The sequence below is a fragment of the Polyodon spathula genome, chromosome 1, assembly GCF_017654505.1.
Source record: "Polyodon spathula isolate WHYD16114869_AA chromosome 1, ASM1765450v1, whole genome shotgun sequence".
NCBI lineage: Eukaryota > Metazoa > Chordata > Actinopteri > Acipenseriformes > Polyodontidae > Polyodon > Polyodon spathula.
The window spans coordinates 20824550-20843127 of NC_054534.1; the positions used below are offsets into that span (position 1 = coordinate 20824550).

Below are 18578 nucleotides of genomic sequence, written 5' to 3' on the forward strand. Positions count from 1 at the left end.
CAATTGGCAAGGTGGTGACTAACAATGCAGAAGTGGGTGGAATATTTAATTTTACCCAGATGAAACTGCAATGTGGACTGTGAAGACTTGCATGACATTTAATGTGTTACGAGTTGGCAGTCGCAAGTTTCCTTCTGTACTGACACTGCTAAAGAAGGCATTTATGTAAATAAACCATGGGATAGGAAATCTATGTGGAAGGAAGGAAGGGAGGGAGATGAGAGGACAGAGAGGAGGGAAGAATAAAAGGTGGGGGTGGCAGGGATGCGTAATTGTGTTTTGGACCGGGTGACTGTTGCCTTTTACATATAACCATGGAACTAGCACATTTTAAGGCTATCAATTATTTTCTCCATTCCTACACATGGTTAACTATCTGCCTTTTATCATAGACTTCAAATTGAATATATATGATCTGTTTCTGTCCTTGGCTCTCTTTTAAGCTTCACTGTCTTATTAAAGATCCTCTGACTGTTGTTAAAGAAGATTGTGTTTATTAATGCCTTGTCCAAATAAACCCAAAGAAGCTTTAAGTCTTAAGGCCTTTAGATAAGCAAATGTGTCGTACAACACACTACACCATGACAAAAAAGAAATTTTTGATACAAGCAGTTTACACAGCCTGCGGTACGACAGGCAACACTTGTGACACTGAAATGATGCGAAAAAATAGGATTGGTGTTTATTTTTGTGATTTTGTTGCACGGCAGCTAGGGAACTGACCAATGAAGAACTGCTTCCCTTGCCCGCCTTCAGTAAAAAATGGTGGAAGAAAAGATAATTATTGTAGTATCAAAATACCCGGAGCTGTACAATAAAGGACACAACAATTATAAAGAGGCAAAGAGGGAGAACATCTGGTAGTCCATTTCCAGGGAACTGGATATAGCTGGTGTGCGATATATTTGTATGATATATATTTGAGTATCAAAACAGTAAATGTAAATGTCCCTTGCTAGCACTGGATTCTACTACTTCTGTGGTAGTTTTAATTAGTAATGACTAACACATAGATTGATCAGTGGTGTTGGGCATTACTTAAACAATCAAGCCATAGTAATTAAATTAAATGTGGTATTATTGTCATAATACAGCATGTCAATGAATATACAGAATGGAATGCATTGTATTTGTCTGCTTTATTTTTGTAGCATTTTAGACATTGTAAGCTTCCTCGGGGTGGAAGTAGTTATCTTCTGTTCTGGATATTTTCTCCAGCTTCTGGTGATGAGGTCTGCTGTATATTGCAAGCAACTGTTCTTTAGCCCATAAGCTTGCAGGTTTTCAGACCATTGCCATATTCCACAGGCTCCTATATGGTACCATTTAAAATCCTGCTATTTGAATCTTCCAGGCACAGATTCTGCGCTGCTGACATCCCTTGTCAAGTGTTTATGGGTGTGCATATACATCTCTGAATTGCTGTCAAAAAGTAGAACAGTTTGTTGCACTGTATGTTGTATTGACAACCTGTCAAATTCAGGCTCTGCTTTGAAAGGTAGCCATAAACTAGAAACTGGTTAAGAGCTTGCATGGTAAAAGTGTTAGTTTTTCCTGTCCCACGTGGTCCACTGTGTAGTACACCATTATTAATGACTCTACTCAACTATAAGCTGTAGTAGATAAATATAAAGCCCCCAATGGGGGTGTTTATTTTGCAGGTGTTTTGTGTATATATATGATTGTTTTTAGTTTAGTTTATACAGTTTCATCAACGATTATGTTTTTTTTAAACATTTTATGACCATTTAAAATACATTGTAAAGAAATCAGTGCTGTTTAAATGTAATTAATAAAATGTGCATTACGTTGTTAAATATTTTACATTTGTACTGTTTTCTGTATAAAACAAAATGTAATAACCTACATTTTTTTTTTATTACATGACATCCTTTAAGTGATAACTATTTCAGATATACAGATATTTCAAGCATGTCATAGTTAAAAAAAAAAAAATATATATATATATATATATATATATATATATATATATATATATATATATATATATATATATATATATATATATAAACATTTATCTTGAACTGTGACACTATGTACTAGGATTGTCGATGACATCTGGTAACCTCGTGTAGCGTTATACTTTGACGTGGACCGTCTATCAAATGACCCTTCCGATATTGACTGGACTGACTGTTATAATTTCAATTTTTCCAAGGTTCTCCATTTTTTATTTTTATTTTTTTATTTTATTTTTATATTTTTTTAAATGCTAAACCGTCAATAATATTAGGGACCAGGGACAGCACAGTAAAATCAGGTAATTGGCATGTTTTTCACAACAAATAAATAAATCTGATAAAGGTGTCACTATTATACACTTGATAGGCACAGAATATAAAACTATGTTAAGTGTGCCTCCTTATTTGTTCCCCACTTACACGTGTATGTATTATTTCTGAAAATAGAGGGAATCAGTGCAAACACTAAAGTTATTTTCAGCGCAGGAAGTAAAAATGACTCTGAAGTTCGGCAATGTGTCTGCTCAGCTGGGTGGTAGTCATGTGACTAGCCACGTGAACAGAGATTTTTCGCAATGGCTTTCTGCTGCTGAGAATGCTCTGCTGCTTTTGTTTTTTGTTTGTGAAACACTCAAGACAGGCGACATTTTATTTATTTTTTAAATAAAATTCTTGTAAAGTACGTTTTGCTACCTGATTTTGAATTTGCAGGCAGTATGCACTCGCTGATAGTGCGTATCCCGTCCTTCAGATATGAGGACAGTGCCATGGAGAAAGGATATACGGTAAGAACTAAATAACAAGTCGTAAATAATAAACAAACGTGAATGCTCTCCAATGTGATGACAAAACCAATACATTAAATTGCCATGTGGATTTAAAGAGAATCTAGTCGGTTGTTATTTTTCAGCCCATCTTCCCTACACTACTGTGGTGTGGTGTTGTGACTAAGATTAAGAATCTCACGAGTCTGAATCTCATCGGATGCATATTCTAATATATATTAGCAAGTTTAAATAGTAATGGGAATACCAGTCCGAATAATATTTTGAGCAAAAATGCACCCTTGGAACCACTTTTTATTAAAAAAAAAATGTTGTTTAAAGATATTTCTAAGACAAGGCAACTAACTAAATAGTTGGTTCTATGATAATATAAGAAATAACACATGTTTTAAGCGCAAACTATATCTACACAAAATGTTTTATATATATATCTAATATGTATTATATGTGTGTGGGTGTGTGTGTGTGTGTGTGTGTGTGTATATGTGTATATATATATATATATATATATATATATATATATATATATATATATATAAAAATATTCTGTACGAAATTTATCTAGATAATATTGGTGCTCGTACAATAAATAATCAGTCACTTATGTTTTACTACATGTGTCTGTTGCAAGAGAACCCTGACAAAGTGTTAGCTGCATTCTTGTTTTGCTTGTATCAAGATAATCGCAGAGTTTAACAGAATGAAAAGCTTCAGGGTGGTGTGAATATCTAGTTTTCTTTTACCTTTGGGTTAAAATATACTTATTAATACCACACACAAGCATTCTACAACTCAAGACCTAAGCGATAGATAAATAACGTTGTACTGTACACTTGCTGATCATTGATTTTGAGCCGACTAGTAGGAATGTAGTCCAGCTACTAGCGCTTAAAACATTTCACTGCTAAAAGGGGGGACATTTAGATTTTTATTTTCCATGAGTCTATTGGAAAAGAAACGTCAGACAAAATTTCAACATGTAAAGTTTTATTTGACTTTACTTGTGTTATTGTTTTAAAAAAATGTATTTGTTTATAACTGATTCAAAAGGCATCTTCTTTGGAGGTAGGTAAGAGTGGAGCTCACAACCACAATATGGTTACATAGATTAAACAAGACAAACGCTTGGTCTAGACCCTGCACACATCGTAATTGAAGAGGGTAGGGTGCAATGCATTTAATATACTTTACTAAATTCAGAATGTTTCAGTATTTTAAGAAATGTCACCACAATATGGTATAGTTATAGTCACGGCAATGTTAAATTACAGTTAGTGCACACAAAGATTACAAATAACAATGGGGGATTCATATTTTTTTTTAATAAGTTGTTGGCGGAAGAGACATTTAGCTTCAAATTTTTGTGCCACGTTGGGAATCATTATTTCTGGTGACAGTGATAGAATCCGGATTTGCATATTGCGCTAACATTTTACCTGTATCTTGGTTTTATTTAAGTTTTCACTTTTAACAGTAGCATATTATTTATTTATTTACATTTTGGCAGAAATTGTGTGTTTTACAGTATACCAAGGTGTTTTTCTAGGTTAGTATACAAGAGGAGTGTCAATACTAGATATACCGCAAGATAGTTCAGTAATACATATTTACACAGGGTATGTGTCACACAAAGGATGAATCACACAGTGTGTCAAAAAAAAAAAAAAAATTGCACAAATTATGTGGGCATGGCAATCTGTTTTTCGCACAGTCATGACACTTGATTTTAGTGTGAAAACCATCCAGTGCCTGATATGCAGAGACAATGTGTTCTGTAGTAGGAAATGACACAATAATGAGTTGGATGTAATAGTTCAAACTGCCAGACCTATTCAGCATAAGAGGAGTTTTGTGTGATTAAGCACGTTTATGTGAAGCAGCTGCTAAAATCCTCATTATAATGGGCGGTAGGACTGTTAAGAATAGCTTTTTGGTTATTTCAAAATCAGTGGCAAAGAGTATTGCTTCATTGGCTGGTATTACAATATGAAAGACATGTTCACCTATTATGGAAATTGTCACCAAGCCAAGGAACATACACACATTATTTGTTGTACTGTTTTGTTCTCTTCTTCCTGCCTCTTGCATGGTGCTGTACTTTCACCTGCCAGCCTGAAGTGCACCCAAGCATCAGGCTTATATTCACTGTACCTGTATTGCACAGTATCAGCATTCTGTACACAGCATGTAGTGCTGAGACCAATATTATTTGACCTTGAAGATCGACATTAAATAGGTATGGGAACCTACTCTGGGCAGTAAAGGGTTAAATTAGTATTCAGCAGTCTTTAATTTTGAATTAGCTGGAAAACAAATGTTTTATTTGTAACATTTTACGATACAAAAGAAAGAAAAAAAAACCTCTGGAGTAAAATAAACCTGCTACCCCATCAAATTACTTACGAATGGAAAGAGTTAAAAAGTCTTCTGCACAGTAGAATGTGTGTTATCATTTATGTAATGGTTTCCTTTGCATTTATAAATTCTGTAATATAAACAAATACGGACATGGTTATTTGTGCCACTGAATACATTTCAAGCACTGCTCTCTGAATATTCAGATATTTGTCCGAGCACTATTTATTTATATTCAAAAGCTAATGAAAATGTAACAATGGTTGTTTTACATGCAGTATAGAAATTCCAAATTCTCTCCATTCTCCTGAGAATGTGACATATTCAGGCTAAAGACTTTGTACGCCTATACATTCCCGTGCTAAAGAGCCGCACGAATTGACTAAAAACTTTTTTTTCTTTTCTATGGCAACAAGTTCAAAAGCCGTACCATATGTTCACGAGACTTCAGCTGTGAAGATCCTGTTTGTGACGTAACCTTGTACAACTTTCCATTATAACTAATGGCCGTGCCAGGCGATTCTTTATTAAAAACAGAGATCTATTGGAAGCATCCCTGGCAAACTTCTTTGACCAAATAGGAAAAAATAAACATACAGTAGAAGGGGTTTAGAGAAATCTTTGTTCAGTATTTAGAAAATAAATAAATACATAAATAAATATGTACGTGACATAATTTATCCAGCGTTTCAAATTATCACCATTTGCTGTTGAATCATAAAATGATCAGGCTTTTATAGTTTAGTTATAAAAATACTGAAGCTACTACAAAGCAAAAAAGGTAGTCATTTGCAAGGAAGGAAGAAAGGGAGGAAAAAATAAAGATAATGAAGCCTGTTGCAAAGCATAGAAAGTTATTTTGTTATCCTTTTATGTTTGTGTTATTTTCAGGTTTGGTGTTCGGATAGCTGATTGCTTTAAGCTTAGCTTTTTCTGTCCTTTGGTAGTAAGATAAGATGCAATTCACGTTATACTAGCTTTATGTAGAATCTGTCATGCGTACCTACCAAGAACTAAAAAAAATAAATTTGTACCCCAAAATGTAATAAATTAGCATAACCTGGGATACATGTCCAGTGGTCTCCTATATTATGGGGGCTACAGATCGCAGAACAAGGCTTTAACAGCCATGTATAGCAGGGGTGGGGAACCCTGGTCCTGGAGGGCCTGTGTCCCTCCTGCTTTTTGTTCCAACTGTGCCCTAAATTTCTTAATTAGACCAATTATTAACCAGTAATATTTAGAGCACAGTTGGAACAAAAACCAGGAGGGACACCAGCCCTCCAGGAACATAGGTTCCCCACCCCTGGTGTATAAAGTTGAAGTAAAATCTTTTAAACCTGATTTACTGAGTAAGATTTGTTTCGCAAGAACAAAAACATGAAAAAAAAAAAGAGGTTGGTTCCATGCATTTGTTCAAAATGACAAATAGGTCATCACTTGATTTGGCCTCCCCAGCGCATCAGCATGCACAACTTTTGAATTAATTTTGTTTGTTTAATTATTTTTTTATTTGTATATATTTATTGGAATTAGTTAGTTCATTCTTTTCTGTTGAGTCACGCTGGCATAATCATGTTCAGTCTATTTGTCCATTTACTTTCTTTTATTCTTCTATATGTCGCATTGCCTAATTTTTGCTGTTGTAATATTACAAACTTTACATCATTTATGTCATGTCCTTGACTGGTGAAGTGCTGTACTATTGGTTCATTCATTTTTTTTATTTCTAATTAATGAAAGGTGGTTCTGTATTATTTTATATTAAGTTGTTCCAGTCTCTCCAACATATTTTATTTCATCACACAGGTCTATTCCATAAACAACATTGCTATTTTTACAGTAGATCTTAGTATTTAGTGGATATGTGTTTAATGTATATATGCTCATATACAATATATATGATATATAATATCATATATATGCTCATTTGGCTTTTTACAGTAAAGAGGCACAGAACTAACTAAGGTGACGTGACACAAGGCAGAATGCTGTCTTATAACGGCTTCAGCGACAATGCTGAGATTGCATCAGTTTGTCACGCACAGGGCATGCCAGCCTCCCACAATATAATTTGCTTGCAAATGTGGGCCCAGCATTGAAGCCCCAAAACACTTTCTGAGGTATCAAACTCATGTCCTGTAATTTGAGTATATATATATATAATATATATATATCTTATATATATATTATATATATATATATATATATATATATATATATATATATATATATATTTAAATTCTGTGCTGGGATTGAAAAATAAAATATCCAGGCTTCAGTTTTATTTACTGTGATCACTCAACCATACAGACTTTTCTGTTGTGAGTTAGTAGCTTTCAAATCATTCAGTAGTTTTACAGTACTGTAAATATTCTTTTAGGCGCTGGGATTCTAATAGCTTTAGGACAAAGAACAGGACACAAAATAACATTATTAAAGCACTCAGGACCAATGAGGATTTTGTAATCTGCAATTTTATAATGCCTTGTAGTGTGCTGATTTGGCTTTATTACAGTAAAGAGGCACAGAAGTAACTAAGGTGCCATGACACAAAGCAGAGTGCTGTCCTATGACTAGATCATTAAAAAAAAAAAAAAAAAAAAAAAAAAAAAAAAAAGCAGCTCCTAACAGCCATCGGTGATCCATCCTTTATCTGGTTTATAAAGAGTGCCCTAGTTTTGCAATAACTGTCTCTTCTGCCGGTGGTACAGTATTGTTTTATTTTCCTGTAATGTATGGAGAGAAAACTGTGATAAAAATGTTGTTTCGACTGCATGGTCCTGTTTTGTTTATCACATCACTGAAGAGCAATGTTATGTTGTCTTATGGTCAAAATGCAGTGACCTTGCTTAATCACATGTAACCAAAGTCCATAGATAAGGGGAGCAAAATAATAGAGTACAATGAAAATGGTGTACAGTAATTATTTGTGCCTTGTCAGGAGAAGGCCTCTGGGCCCCAAGTGATTTCAAATCTGGGAACTCTCTACGCTGCTACAAACGAACCCTTGCCAACATCAGACAAATATCGCCCGGCTTCGGCGACAATGCTGAAATTGCATCAGTTTGTCATGCACAGGGCATGCCAGCCTCCCACAATATAATTTGCTTGCAAATGTGGGCCCAGACTTGAAGCCCCAAGACACTTTCTGTGGTATCAAACTCACGTCCTGTAATTTGTCATTTCTTTGGAGCTATCAGTGTGCAGTAATTTTAATGGTTTTTGATGTTTTTTTTTTTTTTTTTCTTTTAAGGATGCTAGGCAGGTAGGTGGTGTCAGTTATCTTGGAGTAGCGTAGCGAGGGGTGTAGCAGACTGCAATTGCAAGACACCATACCCACAGAAATACATTGCTTTCCCTCCTACCTTTCAAATTAGTACAATTCTTAGATACAATTTTAGACAAGGCATTGTACTTACCAGACAACCAGCAGTAAACTTTTGTATTGTGTTAAGGACACCAAACCCAAACTGTGTTTACTGTTCTAACTATGAACTGTATTTATTAACACGTTGGTAAAATTGTATTTTTTAAAACGATAACTAAAGGATAATGCAGGTTAACGTTGATGTATGCAGCACTCCAGATAAGCTGTGTACTGTGTATTTTTATACATTGAATAATCCTATTTAAATTTAATGTGTAAAGAATATGCATCTCGGTTTTGCTGTACAGCCTGAGTTTGCAAGTTATCAAGCTACTTGTACATTGGTTCCCAGCATCCCAGTGGTCAATTGTAAAACTGCATGCAGTAGCTAGGGACAGCTATTTGCAGCCTGTCTGGGAATTGCCAGAAACACGTGACCAATAAGTCGATTGTCAATGTAAAAAAATTAATAAGTAGAAAAAATTAATTCTGGTTCAGTCCACACACTTGCAATGCATGTTTCTGTCTGGTGAATAAGCGACTGGATTATTGATCTTTAGGATTTCATAGCACCATCTTCATTCCCCTCAGCCTAACCTACTAATTTACCTAACTGTCAACCGAACTTTTGTAAGGTTAATCGATATAATATAAATGTAATATTCTGTGTTTGAAGAGAGATGGGACTTTTTATGTTGCTGTAGCAAGTCAATCAATAAAAAGACAATATTATCATTTCTTTATTTGCATTAGTGCAGTATTGGTACAGTTTAAAAAATATAAAAAATCTATAGCATGTGCATGCAGGCCTTTTGTAAAGTATATTCCATATATTGTTTGTGGTCAATAAAGTAAATTAGAATAATTGTTGTTTTTATTGGCAGCCCATTTTTGTACAGTTGTTTAAAGTAACATTACAGTTAAAATGTAAGGGTTTAGTTAATGTACATATTTATTGAAAGTACTCATCACTTCTAAGTAATGTTGCATTTTACTCACCCAAAATACATTTTACTCACATAGTGTCTAAATTGAAGAGTAAATGACTCAAAACCTTATCTGGAGGACTGGCTGTAAGTCTGAGATTAATTAGAGGTGGCTTCAAACACTTGTCACCTGGTATCATAGAGTGCAACCTTTGGTTCCAGTTCTTGATTTGTCATTTAGCAAGAAAAGAGCCAAAGTGGCACTTTCTGTATGACTCTTGTTTTTCCTTGTAGCTTACAGTACATTCTAAGACGATATCACAAAGGTTGCCCCAGGGAGGTAACATTTCCTGAGTTAGTGTTCTGTACTGGCAGATAAAGCTCTATTATCTGCAGTTCTCAGTACATTTGGTTTCTCTCTTATCATACCAGCAAACGGTGTTCTCTTTTGTTGCTCGTTCGATTTCTGTTCCTGAAACAATGAAAGATCATTTCCCCTTTGCCTTTATGCATCTTAACCCTAATTTAACAAATGCCTTGCAGGAGCACCAAGCTATTTCAACATCAGTGCTTTCCTCTGTGTGAGTCATGTGGTATTACAAGAAAACAATAGGTACAGGCTGATATGAAAATCTGATGACTCAACCGTATTTATTGTACACATCTGATTTAAGTACAAAAGACAATTTCATCTTTTTGCCTGACTTTTTATATTGTGTTATCTGTACCATTAAATGTGAAGGGCATTTCTTGCTGCTGCACCAATGAACTGTCCTGCTGTAGCCTATTTCATTTTATAATTACAACCAGACATGGAGAGTGGTGCTTGTTCTAATAAGAGACATTGGAATGTTGTATAATTTCTGTGTGTAATTTGCAATTATTCCTGCAGATTGTTGCATAGTGTGTACTGTAACTGCACCAAATTGCAAATTCAAAGGTAATCATTTCACACAGCTTTGAACGGGTTGCCAGTTTTCTTTTATTTTTTTACATTGTTTTCCTCTGGCAGCACAAAGCTTTCTGAACTGTATTTAGTATCTACTGTGGCAGGCTTCTTATTTGTACTGTATATATTTCTGTTTGTGTGTGTGAAATTCTACTGCAGGCAATAGGAAAATCATTTGATTTCTGGAAAATCTTATCCTAAATGTTTTCTATTTCATGTTCGATTAAACAAAACTTGTGTTAAATTTTCATTGCAGTTGGACACGTAATTGCTCTTTTGAATATAAAAGTGTATTACACTGTAACAGACAACCACACATTCATATCCACCTTGCATGACTAGTCCATCAAACAACTACAGTATGTTTAAAGAAGGGTTGATTATTGGCATCAGCTAGACAAGAGTACTTGTACTACTTGGGGGGGGGGGGGGGGGGGGACTACAGTAGGGGGGGGGGGGGGGGGGGGGGGGGGGGCTAACAGTAGGAGAATATTTTGGCCGTGGTGTGACAACAGAGCGTTTTAATCTTGCACCCCCCCACCCCGCCTACATCTCCTTATCTTCTATCTCTGTGAATGTACTGCAGTGTTTAATATAGCCACAGTATGAATGTAACGCCATAATCCTACTATACTACTCTGTGCCCTTATCAAATAATATTACTATATTCAGCAGACTGCTGTATGACTTTCTCTAATTTTGACCACCAGGTGTCACTCTATGAACTGGCTCTGATTCAATCTTTCTCCTGTCCATCGTGTTCCAATGCTCCTGGCCCATTGTAGGGTATACTGTGGCGATAGATCTGATTTAACACCCTCAGCAAGGCACAAGAAACATAAAATTGTTATGAGCCAGTACTGTAAAACTGACAGCATAGAATGCGTAATGATGTTTACTTCAGAGGTGTCTTCAATGGTGTGCTATTATGAACACCTATACTGCAGAAAGGCAAAAGTCATTTTCTGACTGGATGTCTTTTTTGATCACCTGGGGACCCTTACAAAGTATATTTTTATATTATTATCTGTTATTTGTATTGTTATTTATTATACTGTGATCTTCTTATACATTACTGTATTGTCTAAGAATTCTCATTAACACATGTAGTTCATGGATGCACTTTTGTTACAGAGTATCACCTGGTCCCGAGCCGAAGGTGTGTTTTTGTTTTTTTTTTAATGAGTTTTTGCAGCACTAGATTTTGTTGCTAATGAATGCAAACGTTTTCCTCAATATTCCACGAGTTTTACTCAGAATTCCATGTAAGCTTTGGTAGCTTCAAGCTCGTACACAAAAGCTAACTTTTTTGTAAACAATTTATAAAACATTTAAATAAATAAAAGTGCACTTTCTTGTATTTGTGTAAATTTCAGTATTTAAGCTACTTTTAGGTTCTAATATTTATTCGCAAAATTAACTTGTCATCAAACTGGAGACTAGTTGCTATTGTGGTTACTGTATTGCCGTTGACAGCAAACACACTTCTTTTTTCTTTTTTTAAACTTTATTTGCTATACTAAATTTAAATAGATTGAACGTATAGGACAGCAAGCAATCAGACTTAGTCTACATTGACAGACAAAATTCAGAGGGCGTGTTATGTACTAGTACAGGATTTTCTTTCAAGCAGAAAAAAGGTAAAATACATTAATAGTGTATTCACATATTTTCCAGTGGATTGATTAAACACAGTTTGAATGATAACTTTCTAGGTCATTTACCAGAGATTTAGGACCTTGTATTGACCAATCAGGTGAAAGAAAATCTATGATCAATTTTCTAATACAGTGCACTGCTTATAAGAATCACTGATATAAGAACCAACCGCATATAGTGATCAACACCACTGGGACAAAATCATTCCTATACTGCTAAAATACTTCACTTGTAAGAATCAAGCAATCTGCTTATAAGAATCATTTCAGGGCAAACTGACTACATGTAATATGGTACTTGATCAAGTGCAATAACGTGTACAGCCAATAAAGCTGTTTTTGAACTTGAATTTGATCACATCTTGCGCAATTAGGCACATACGCAGCGTGGATACTGCAGTGATGCAGGAAACACTGTTTGTAATCAGACAGTGACTGCACCACTGCATTGTGCAGGTATATTTTTTTGTGTTCTCTGTTGGTGAAAATTAGTTTCAATAAACTGAATACACATTCATTGAATACATACTGAGGGGGGGATTGCAGAGCTTTGCATCTCTGCTTAGTGAAAAACTGTGAGATTTGCATCCCAACAGAAAATAAGTAAGCCACAGATGCTTAAATGCAGTGGTAGTCCTGATAGTAAAATACTGTACTGTAACTTTTAATTCATAATTGTGATCGTATAACAAGCTGCTTACCCACGAGGACTTGTTTTGATGTATTGTCCTCAGTGACTGAGCACCATTGACATTTCTATACTGTTTTTAAACTGCTGACATGCGGAGGTGCTTTTGCTAATTGTAATGTGACGTGGCCGAGGCTGTGTAAATGATCAGGCTGATTTTATTTTTCTTACACTGCGACGGGGAAACAACCACTAATAAAACAAACAAACAAAATAAACCTTGCTTTCAGTTGGAGAACTAACTAAATAATACTTGGTGTGGTCCCTGTGCCTACGTGCGGGAACCCATGACATCTAGTGGTCAACCTATTGCACTGCAGGGAACAAAGCTTTCATACTCAACCAAAGTAATCATATCGGTCTGCTTTTGAGAATCAACCTCTTATAAGATTCAAGTCATCCAGGACGGATGTGATTCTTATAACCTGAGTGCACTGTACAATATAATGATGCATTTCTATAATTTGACTCGCTACATGAAAGAAATGTATACAGTATCGCCATTAGAAGGCTTTTTTTCATTTTATTTTATTTGTTTATTTTTGGTTTCCCTTACTTTCCTGCATCAGGTCCAGTTGTAATCAGATATATCAATGGAAGTTACTTAAAATTGTCTTGAGTAGTCCTGCTTAATTGACATTGTAATTCAGGGCTCGCAGATGTTTTCGATCCCTTTTGACACAAAGGTCAGAAACGCAATGAAAATGAGTCCAATCGAAAAAAAAGGGATTAGTTGGCAGTTTCAAAAACCGTTGGCTACCATTATTCCATTACATTAACCGACTGGCCACCAATGCCTATGTCTGGTAAATGCATTGCGACACCCTTGGACTTTAGTATGCAAGTGATTAGGAATGGGTAAGGTTAGTAGTTAATGGATCTTGTGTGCAAGGGAACTGCTCTCATCACCACATGGACAAACCAATCAGGAGCTCTTTAAAATGATATAAATACAAGTGGCATGATATAATGAAGTTGTGTTCCTTAAAGCACTTGGGTACAGCAAAGCATAATGTCATCACCTGTCTGTTACTGCCTCCCTCAGATATAACCTTGTCTGCTCCCTTGAATAGTTTTGCTGTGATCAATAAGCAGTTTTCTATGGCCTTTCACTGCTGTCAGGTGTCATTGAGTAATGTAAATTCATGTCCGAAACTAGCTTGACAGCTTACCCACTGCTCCTCTCCCAAAAGATAAAGAAACCACTAAAATTGGTATGTTTGACAACTGATATGAGATAGTTAAACATCTTGGATTTAAAGTAAGTATTTTAAAAAGATAAAGTATCGCTGATCTTTATATTGTATTGTGGCTTCTGCCATAATAAGGAGGTGTCACGAGGTATGGAAATGGAAACCCAATGATTTCTGCTCCCTCTGTTTTTAATGTACCTTACAATAGCCACCATCGTGTGCTACAGTAACCGAAATCTAACCGTGGGTACAAACCTGATATACTGCACTCCTTCTGTGTGTATTTCAAAGCCTACAGTATTTATTCATCATATTTCAATGACCTGCTTGTAGCAGTGACTTGGCTTTGCCAAGCTTTGAATCCACAGCTCCCCACAGCAAAGTTTAATATGTAAAGCAAAAAAATTAAATGTTTAAAATGGTTAATTAAGGGTAGTATCCTGAATTAACTTTCATATTTGCACGACTGCAAAACTGTTTTATTATGTTAGCAGCCTGAGACATTCTGGATATTTAGAGGGTCATTTGGGGACATCCCCACTACACCTGCCAGCAGAAACTGGCTTAAAAAAAAAACATATACATTACTGGGTTTAACAAATGTTTTACATGTAGTTCGAAAAATAAGACTCTTTAGTATATTGGACTAAATTTTTTTTTTTTTCATTAGGTTTACAAGCTGTAATTTAATCAGTACTGTAATGGGTAAAAATAATAGCTTTAAACTATGCAGTATAAGAATTCAGTACTACCCTTCTCCTGACACCTCCGCAATGCACTGCCATCTTCCCATACACAGGAACAATGATCAGTGTAACACTGAGGTCTGTACTAAAGTTGGGGATCAGCTGATCTTAAACTTTGTTCCTTGTATTTTTTTCTTCCAGTTGATGCAGTGCAGAGGCTGAGATGATCTGCAGATAGTAAAATTCTCAAAATACAATAAGTGAACGATTAGGGAAGATAACTTCTACACTGGAGAATCAAGCTAGTCTTGGAAATACACTATGATGATGTGAAAGGTCAGCTCCAGTAAGAGAAATGCCTGGAGCTACAGTAGTAGACAAGTCCTTTACTGTGTGTCATCTTTTATCTCAGTTTGGTGGTTTTGCATTTGTACAGCCAGGTTGTATACATTCCACTGCAGCTTCTAATGTTTAATATGACGCTCTATATACATTTACTGTATCACCCACTGAGAAATAACACAGATCAGATCAACCAAAGTATACCAAAACAAGTATCTGTATACAGTCAAGTGGTATTTACATGAGACTCATGGTATCTTACTGAGTAATGTTGTAATCGTTATCTGTAGTACAAATGTAGAAAAAAAAGGTACAGTATAGAATTTCTGTCTGACGCTTAATTTGCTGGAACTCTGCAGTTTCGGATTCACTTAAGGTTAAATTTCATGTCCGTGACCTGCTTTTTTTTTTTTTAATAATGTCCACCCATGTGCTGGCAAAACTGCAAAATGAAATTGGACGTACAGTATCTTGTATGCGTTAGAAGTACCTCTTAATGTTCGTCTCTCTGTATCCTCCATGTTTACTTACTACCTTGTTAGTAATTTATGAACAATTTTGCTTACTTGATGTGGGCATAACAGCATATCGCAGAAAGTATACATTTGATGAGATTGGGTTTATCAGTCTTCTGGTTTAAAAAAAAAAAAAAAGAAAAAAGGATTTCATTCTTGGCTTCACTAAAAAATAGCATAATTAATATGATGAATAGCAAGGGGAAGCAGTAAAGTACCTCAATAAAAACAGCACTTTTCACCTACCGAACCTAGGCAGCTGAACTTGTAACCATGATTCTGCACCATAGATAGAATGGCCCATCTTAGAAAGTTTAAGTCTGAACTCATGGGGCACAGTCTACTAAAGTACAAAAGGTGCTGAATACTAAACGTATCACATGCTACCTTTTGAAATGCCTCCTATGTATACACAACTTAAGCTAATTATTTTTCTTACCTCTCACTTGCCACATTTTATATGCATATTCCTGTGGCAACAGGCAATTGTGAGGCTTCCTGCCTATTTACTACCTTTGTCTCTCCTCCAGAAGATGTGTCTTAGCACATTCTCCACCTCCTGTTCATAAGTCTGCCATTCTGAAGCATTACAGTAGATCCATTCCTGCTTCTGCATGTTAAAGCTCACCTTTCAGTCCCATGCCTGTGCATTATACAACAGTGCGTGTGAAAATGGATACTGTATGTAGTTATTCATACCCAATGTGTTAATTAAAGACTAGTTCAATGAGGGCATAAAATCTGAAACTCTGATTTACAAAGTATATACACAGTAGTAACCTACAGTAAGAATGTTGCTTTTAAAAAGTTTTAGCAGTTAGGCCTTACAAAGCAGCACTGACCTACAATAAAGCTACCTTGACATTTAAAAAACAGAAAAGGCATGTCTCAGTTGGTACTGTAAAGTAGGATGTTGCACAACTGTTGTCAGCCAAGTACTGTAACAGAGAGCCAGAGGCCAAGATGCTGATACCCTATTTTCAGATTTGTTGGTCTAATGCCATCTACATAGATAATATATTTTTTAATCTTGGTAGAACTACAGGTTTGGATCACACTGTATAATATAAAGTATATCATAAACCAGCCATTAAAAAAGCAGAATAAATTAAAGTGAATTACAGTATGACTGACAGTAGAGTAATAAGAAATAGATTGATGATGAGAGATTAGAGATGAACCCAAACAGCTTTTTTTTTTTTTTTTTTTTTTTTCTCCCTACAAACAACGTACTGTATCAGGATTGTTTCATTCTTTCTTTGTGTCCCAAAGCAACTTCTTACTGCGTATTAAGATTTCAAAGATACAAACCAGTAGTTCAGTAATTGCTTTCTTGAATCTGCCTTTAATAATTACACTTAGTAAAGCGGTACTGCAAATTTGAAAGGCAGAGACTAATGGAAAACTACATTTTTCACTGAATTAGAAAGCAAGACGATCCATATATTGACAACATTTCAAGTTGAACGAGAGCGGGAAAACTGTTTTGGACTGTCCATGAGAGGGAGGCAAACGCAGGCCTGATGCACAGTGGCACCTGCCTTTATGGAAGAGGGAAAGCTATGCAAGACTTCATAGAGGAGATGACTTGGAAAGATCACTGAGAAACTTACATAGCAGAGACTTGTTGGCAAGTAAGATTCTGTGAGCCAGGAAGTAAACGAGGGTTGAAAACGACGATTTGTGTTAATGAAGTTGAAATACCCAAACATGAAAAAAAAAAAAAAAAAAAAACACAACTATAAGGGTTGGGCTTAACCTTGTAGCCGGCACCTCTTTACAAGAACTATTTAGAGCTCAATTTAAAAATAAATAAATATAATAATAAAAACCTTGAGGTGAAATATACATTACAAAACACAGGGCTTAAGCTATTTTAAGAATGTTTATATTCTGTTCTAGCAGTTATTGTTTAATTGAGACATTTACTCATCAAGTTTTAATTTTCAAATGTGCACAGATTTCCAATGTTTAATATAATATTGAAAAACATATGCAGTGGTGTTTTATGGGTTTCTTTTATGTCAAGTTAAAGCAACTTTTAAAAATGTAGACATTCTAACTATGGTTTTTAGTATACGCAACAGTATATACAAAGCAGATGTCACTGTGCTTTAGGCCTGTCTTTTCAAATTTAAAATCAACATTAAAGGAATGACATTGATGAAAGCTGCAACCTCTTATTCCACGAAAAGGACTGTATACTTAAAAAAAAAAAAAAAAAAAAAAAAAAGGGAAAGTGGTGCATACTTTTGCAAGTCGACATCTTTTGTTGAAACCAGTGTTCATCTGTTGAAGCAAAGGTACAAATTACCTGATTATGATATATCATGTATCTGAGAAAGTCTCTTTGTTCGAGGGGAAAAAATCAATACGAAACCTCTTGGAGCAGCTCTTTTTCCTTTTTAAATGTCCAGGTAAGAAGGGTCTGGAAGTGCTGATTCCACATTTAGAACGACAGTGATTCATACTGTAGTGCTGTCCAGTTAGGCCTCCAGCATACCTCAGGGTCTCTCGCTGACATTTCATGTGCAACTTTGGGAAAGGTTAGGGGATCTGGTTGCTGGATATAGGATGGGAACAAGGGAGGAGCATTAATGCATGTGTATTTTTAGAGAAATTGAACATCAGAGAGTTTTTGATGTAACTGGTGTGTAATTATATTGAACTATTTTAAGTTCTACTTTAAGGATATGTAGACTGATATATTTTTTTTTGGAGGGGGGGGGGGGGGTAGGCAACAAATACATTGGTATTGAATGCTGGCTGCAATATTGTTTTTTTTTTTCTTTTTTTGGCCTTGATTTAGAATCCCCTAATTTGTGAAGACATATAGATTTGAATGAAACTGGTAGACAAAATAATTACTACACTTTATGCTGCATCAGTCCCTAATTTAGTGTCTAGATTAACATGTTTTTGATTTAAAATACCCGTCTCCTTTAAAGCATTGCTGTTTTGAAGTTACCTCCTTCCCTAAAATATTCCACATACTGCATTACTATATATAATATACACACACAGAGAGGTGTGCAATTCATATCACCAGACGCCTGGGACAACAAGATTTACGGTTATGCTTTGCCTGTCGGACAAGTACTTTTTTTCTTCTTTTGTCAAAACTTTATT

The 18578-nt window shown here is 35.4% G+C and overlaps 1 protein-coding gene across 1 annotated transcript in view; it reads left to right on the plus strand.

The window, feature by feature from the left end:
• Positions 1-2551: 2551 nt before the first annotated feature.
• LOC121315457 (sorting nexin-24-like) overlaps positions 2552-18578 on the plus strand; it is a 45018-nt gene continuing 28991 nt past the window's right edge. Inside the window, exon 1 of the mRNA XM_041249571.1 lies at positions 2552-2767. Coding sequence (XP_041105505.1) covers positions 2699-2767 — 69 coding nt within the window. The 5' untranslated portion in view covers positions 2552-2698. The remainder of the gene's footprint in view (positions 2768-18578) is intronic.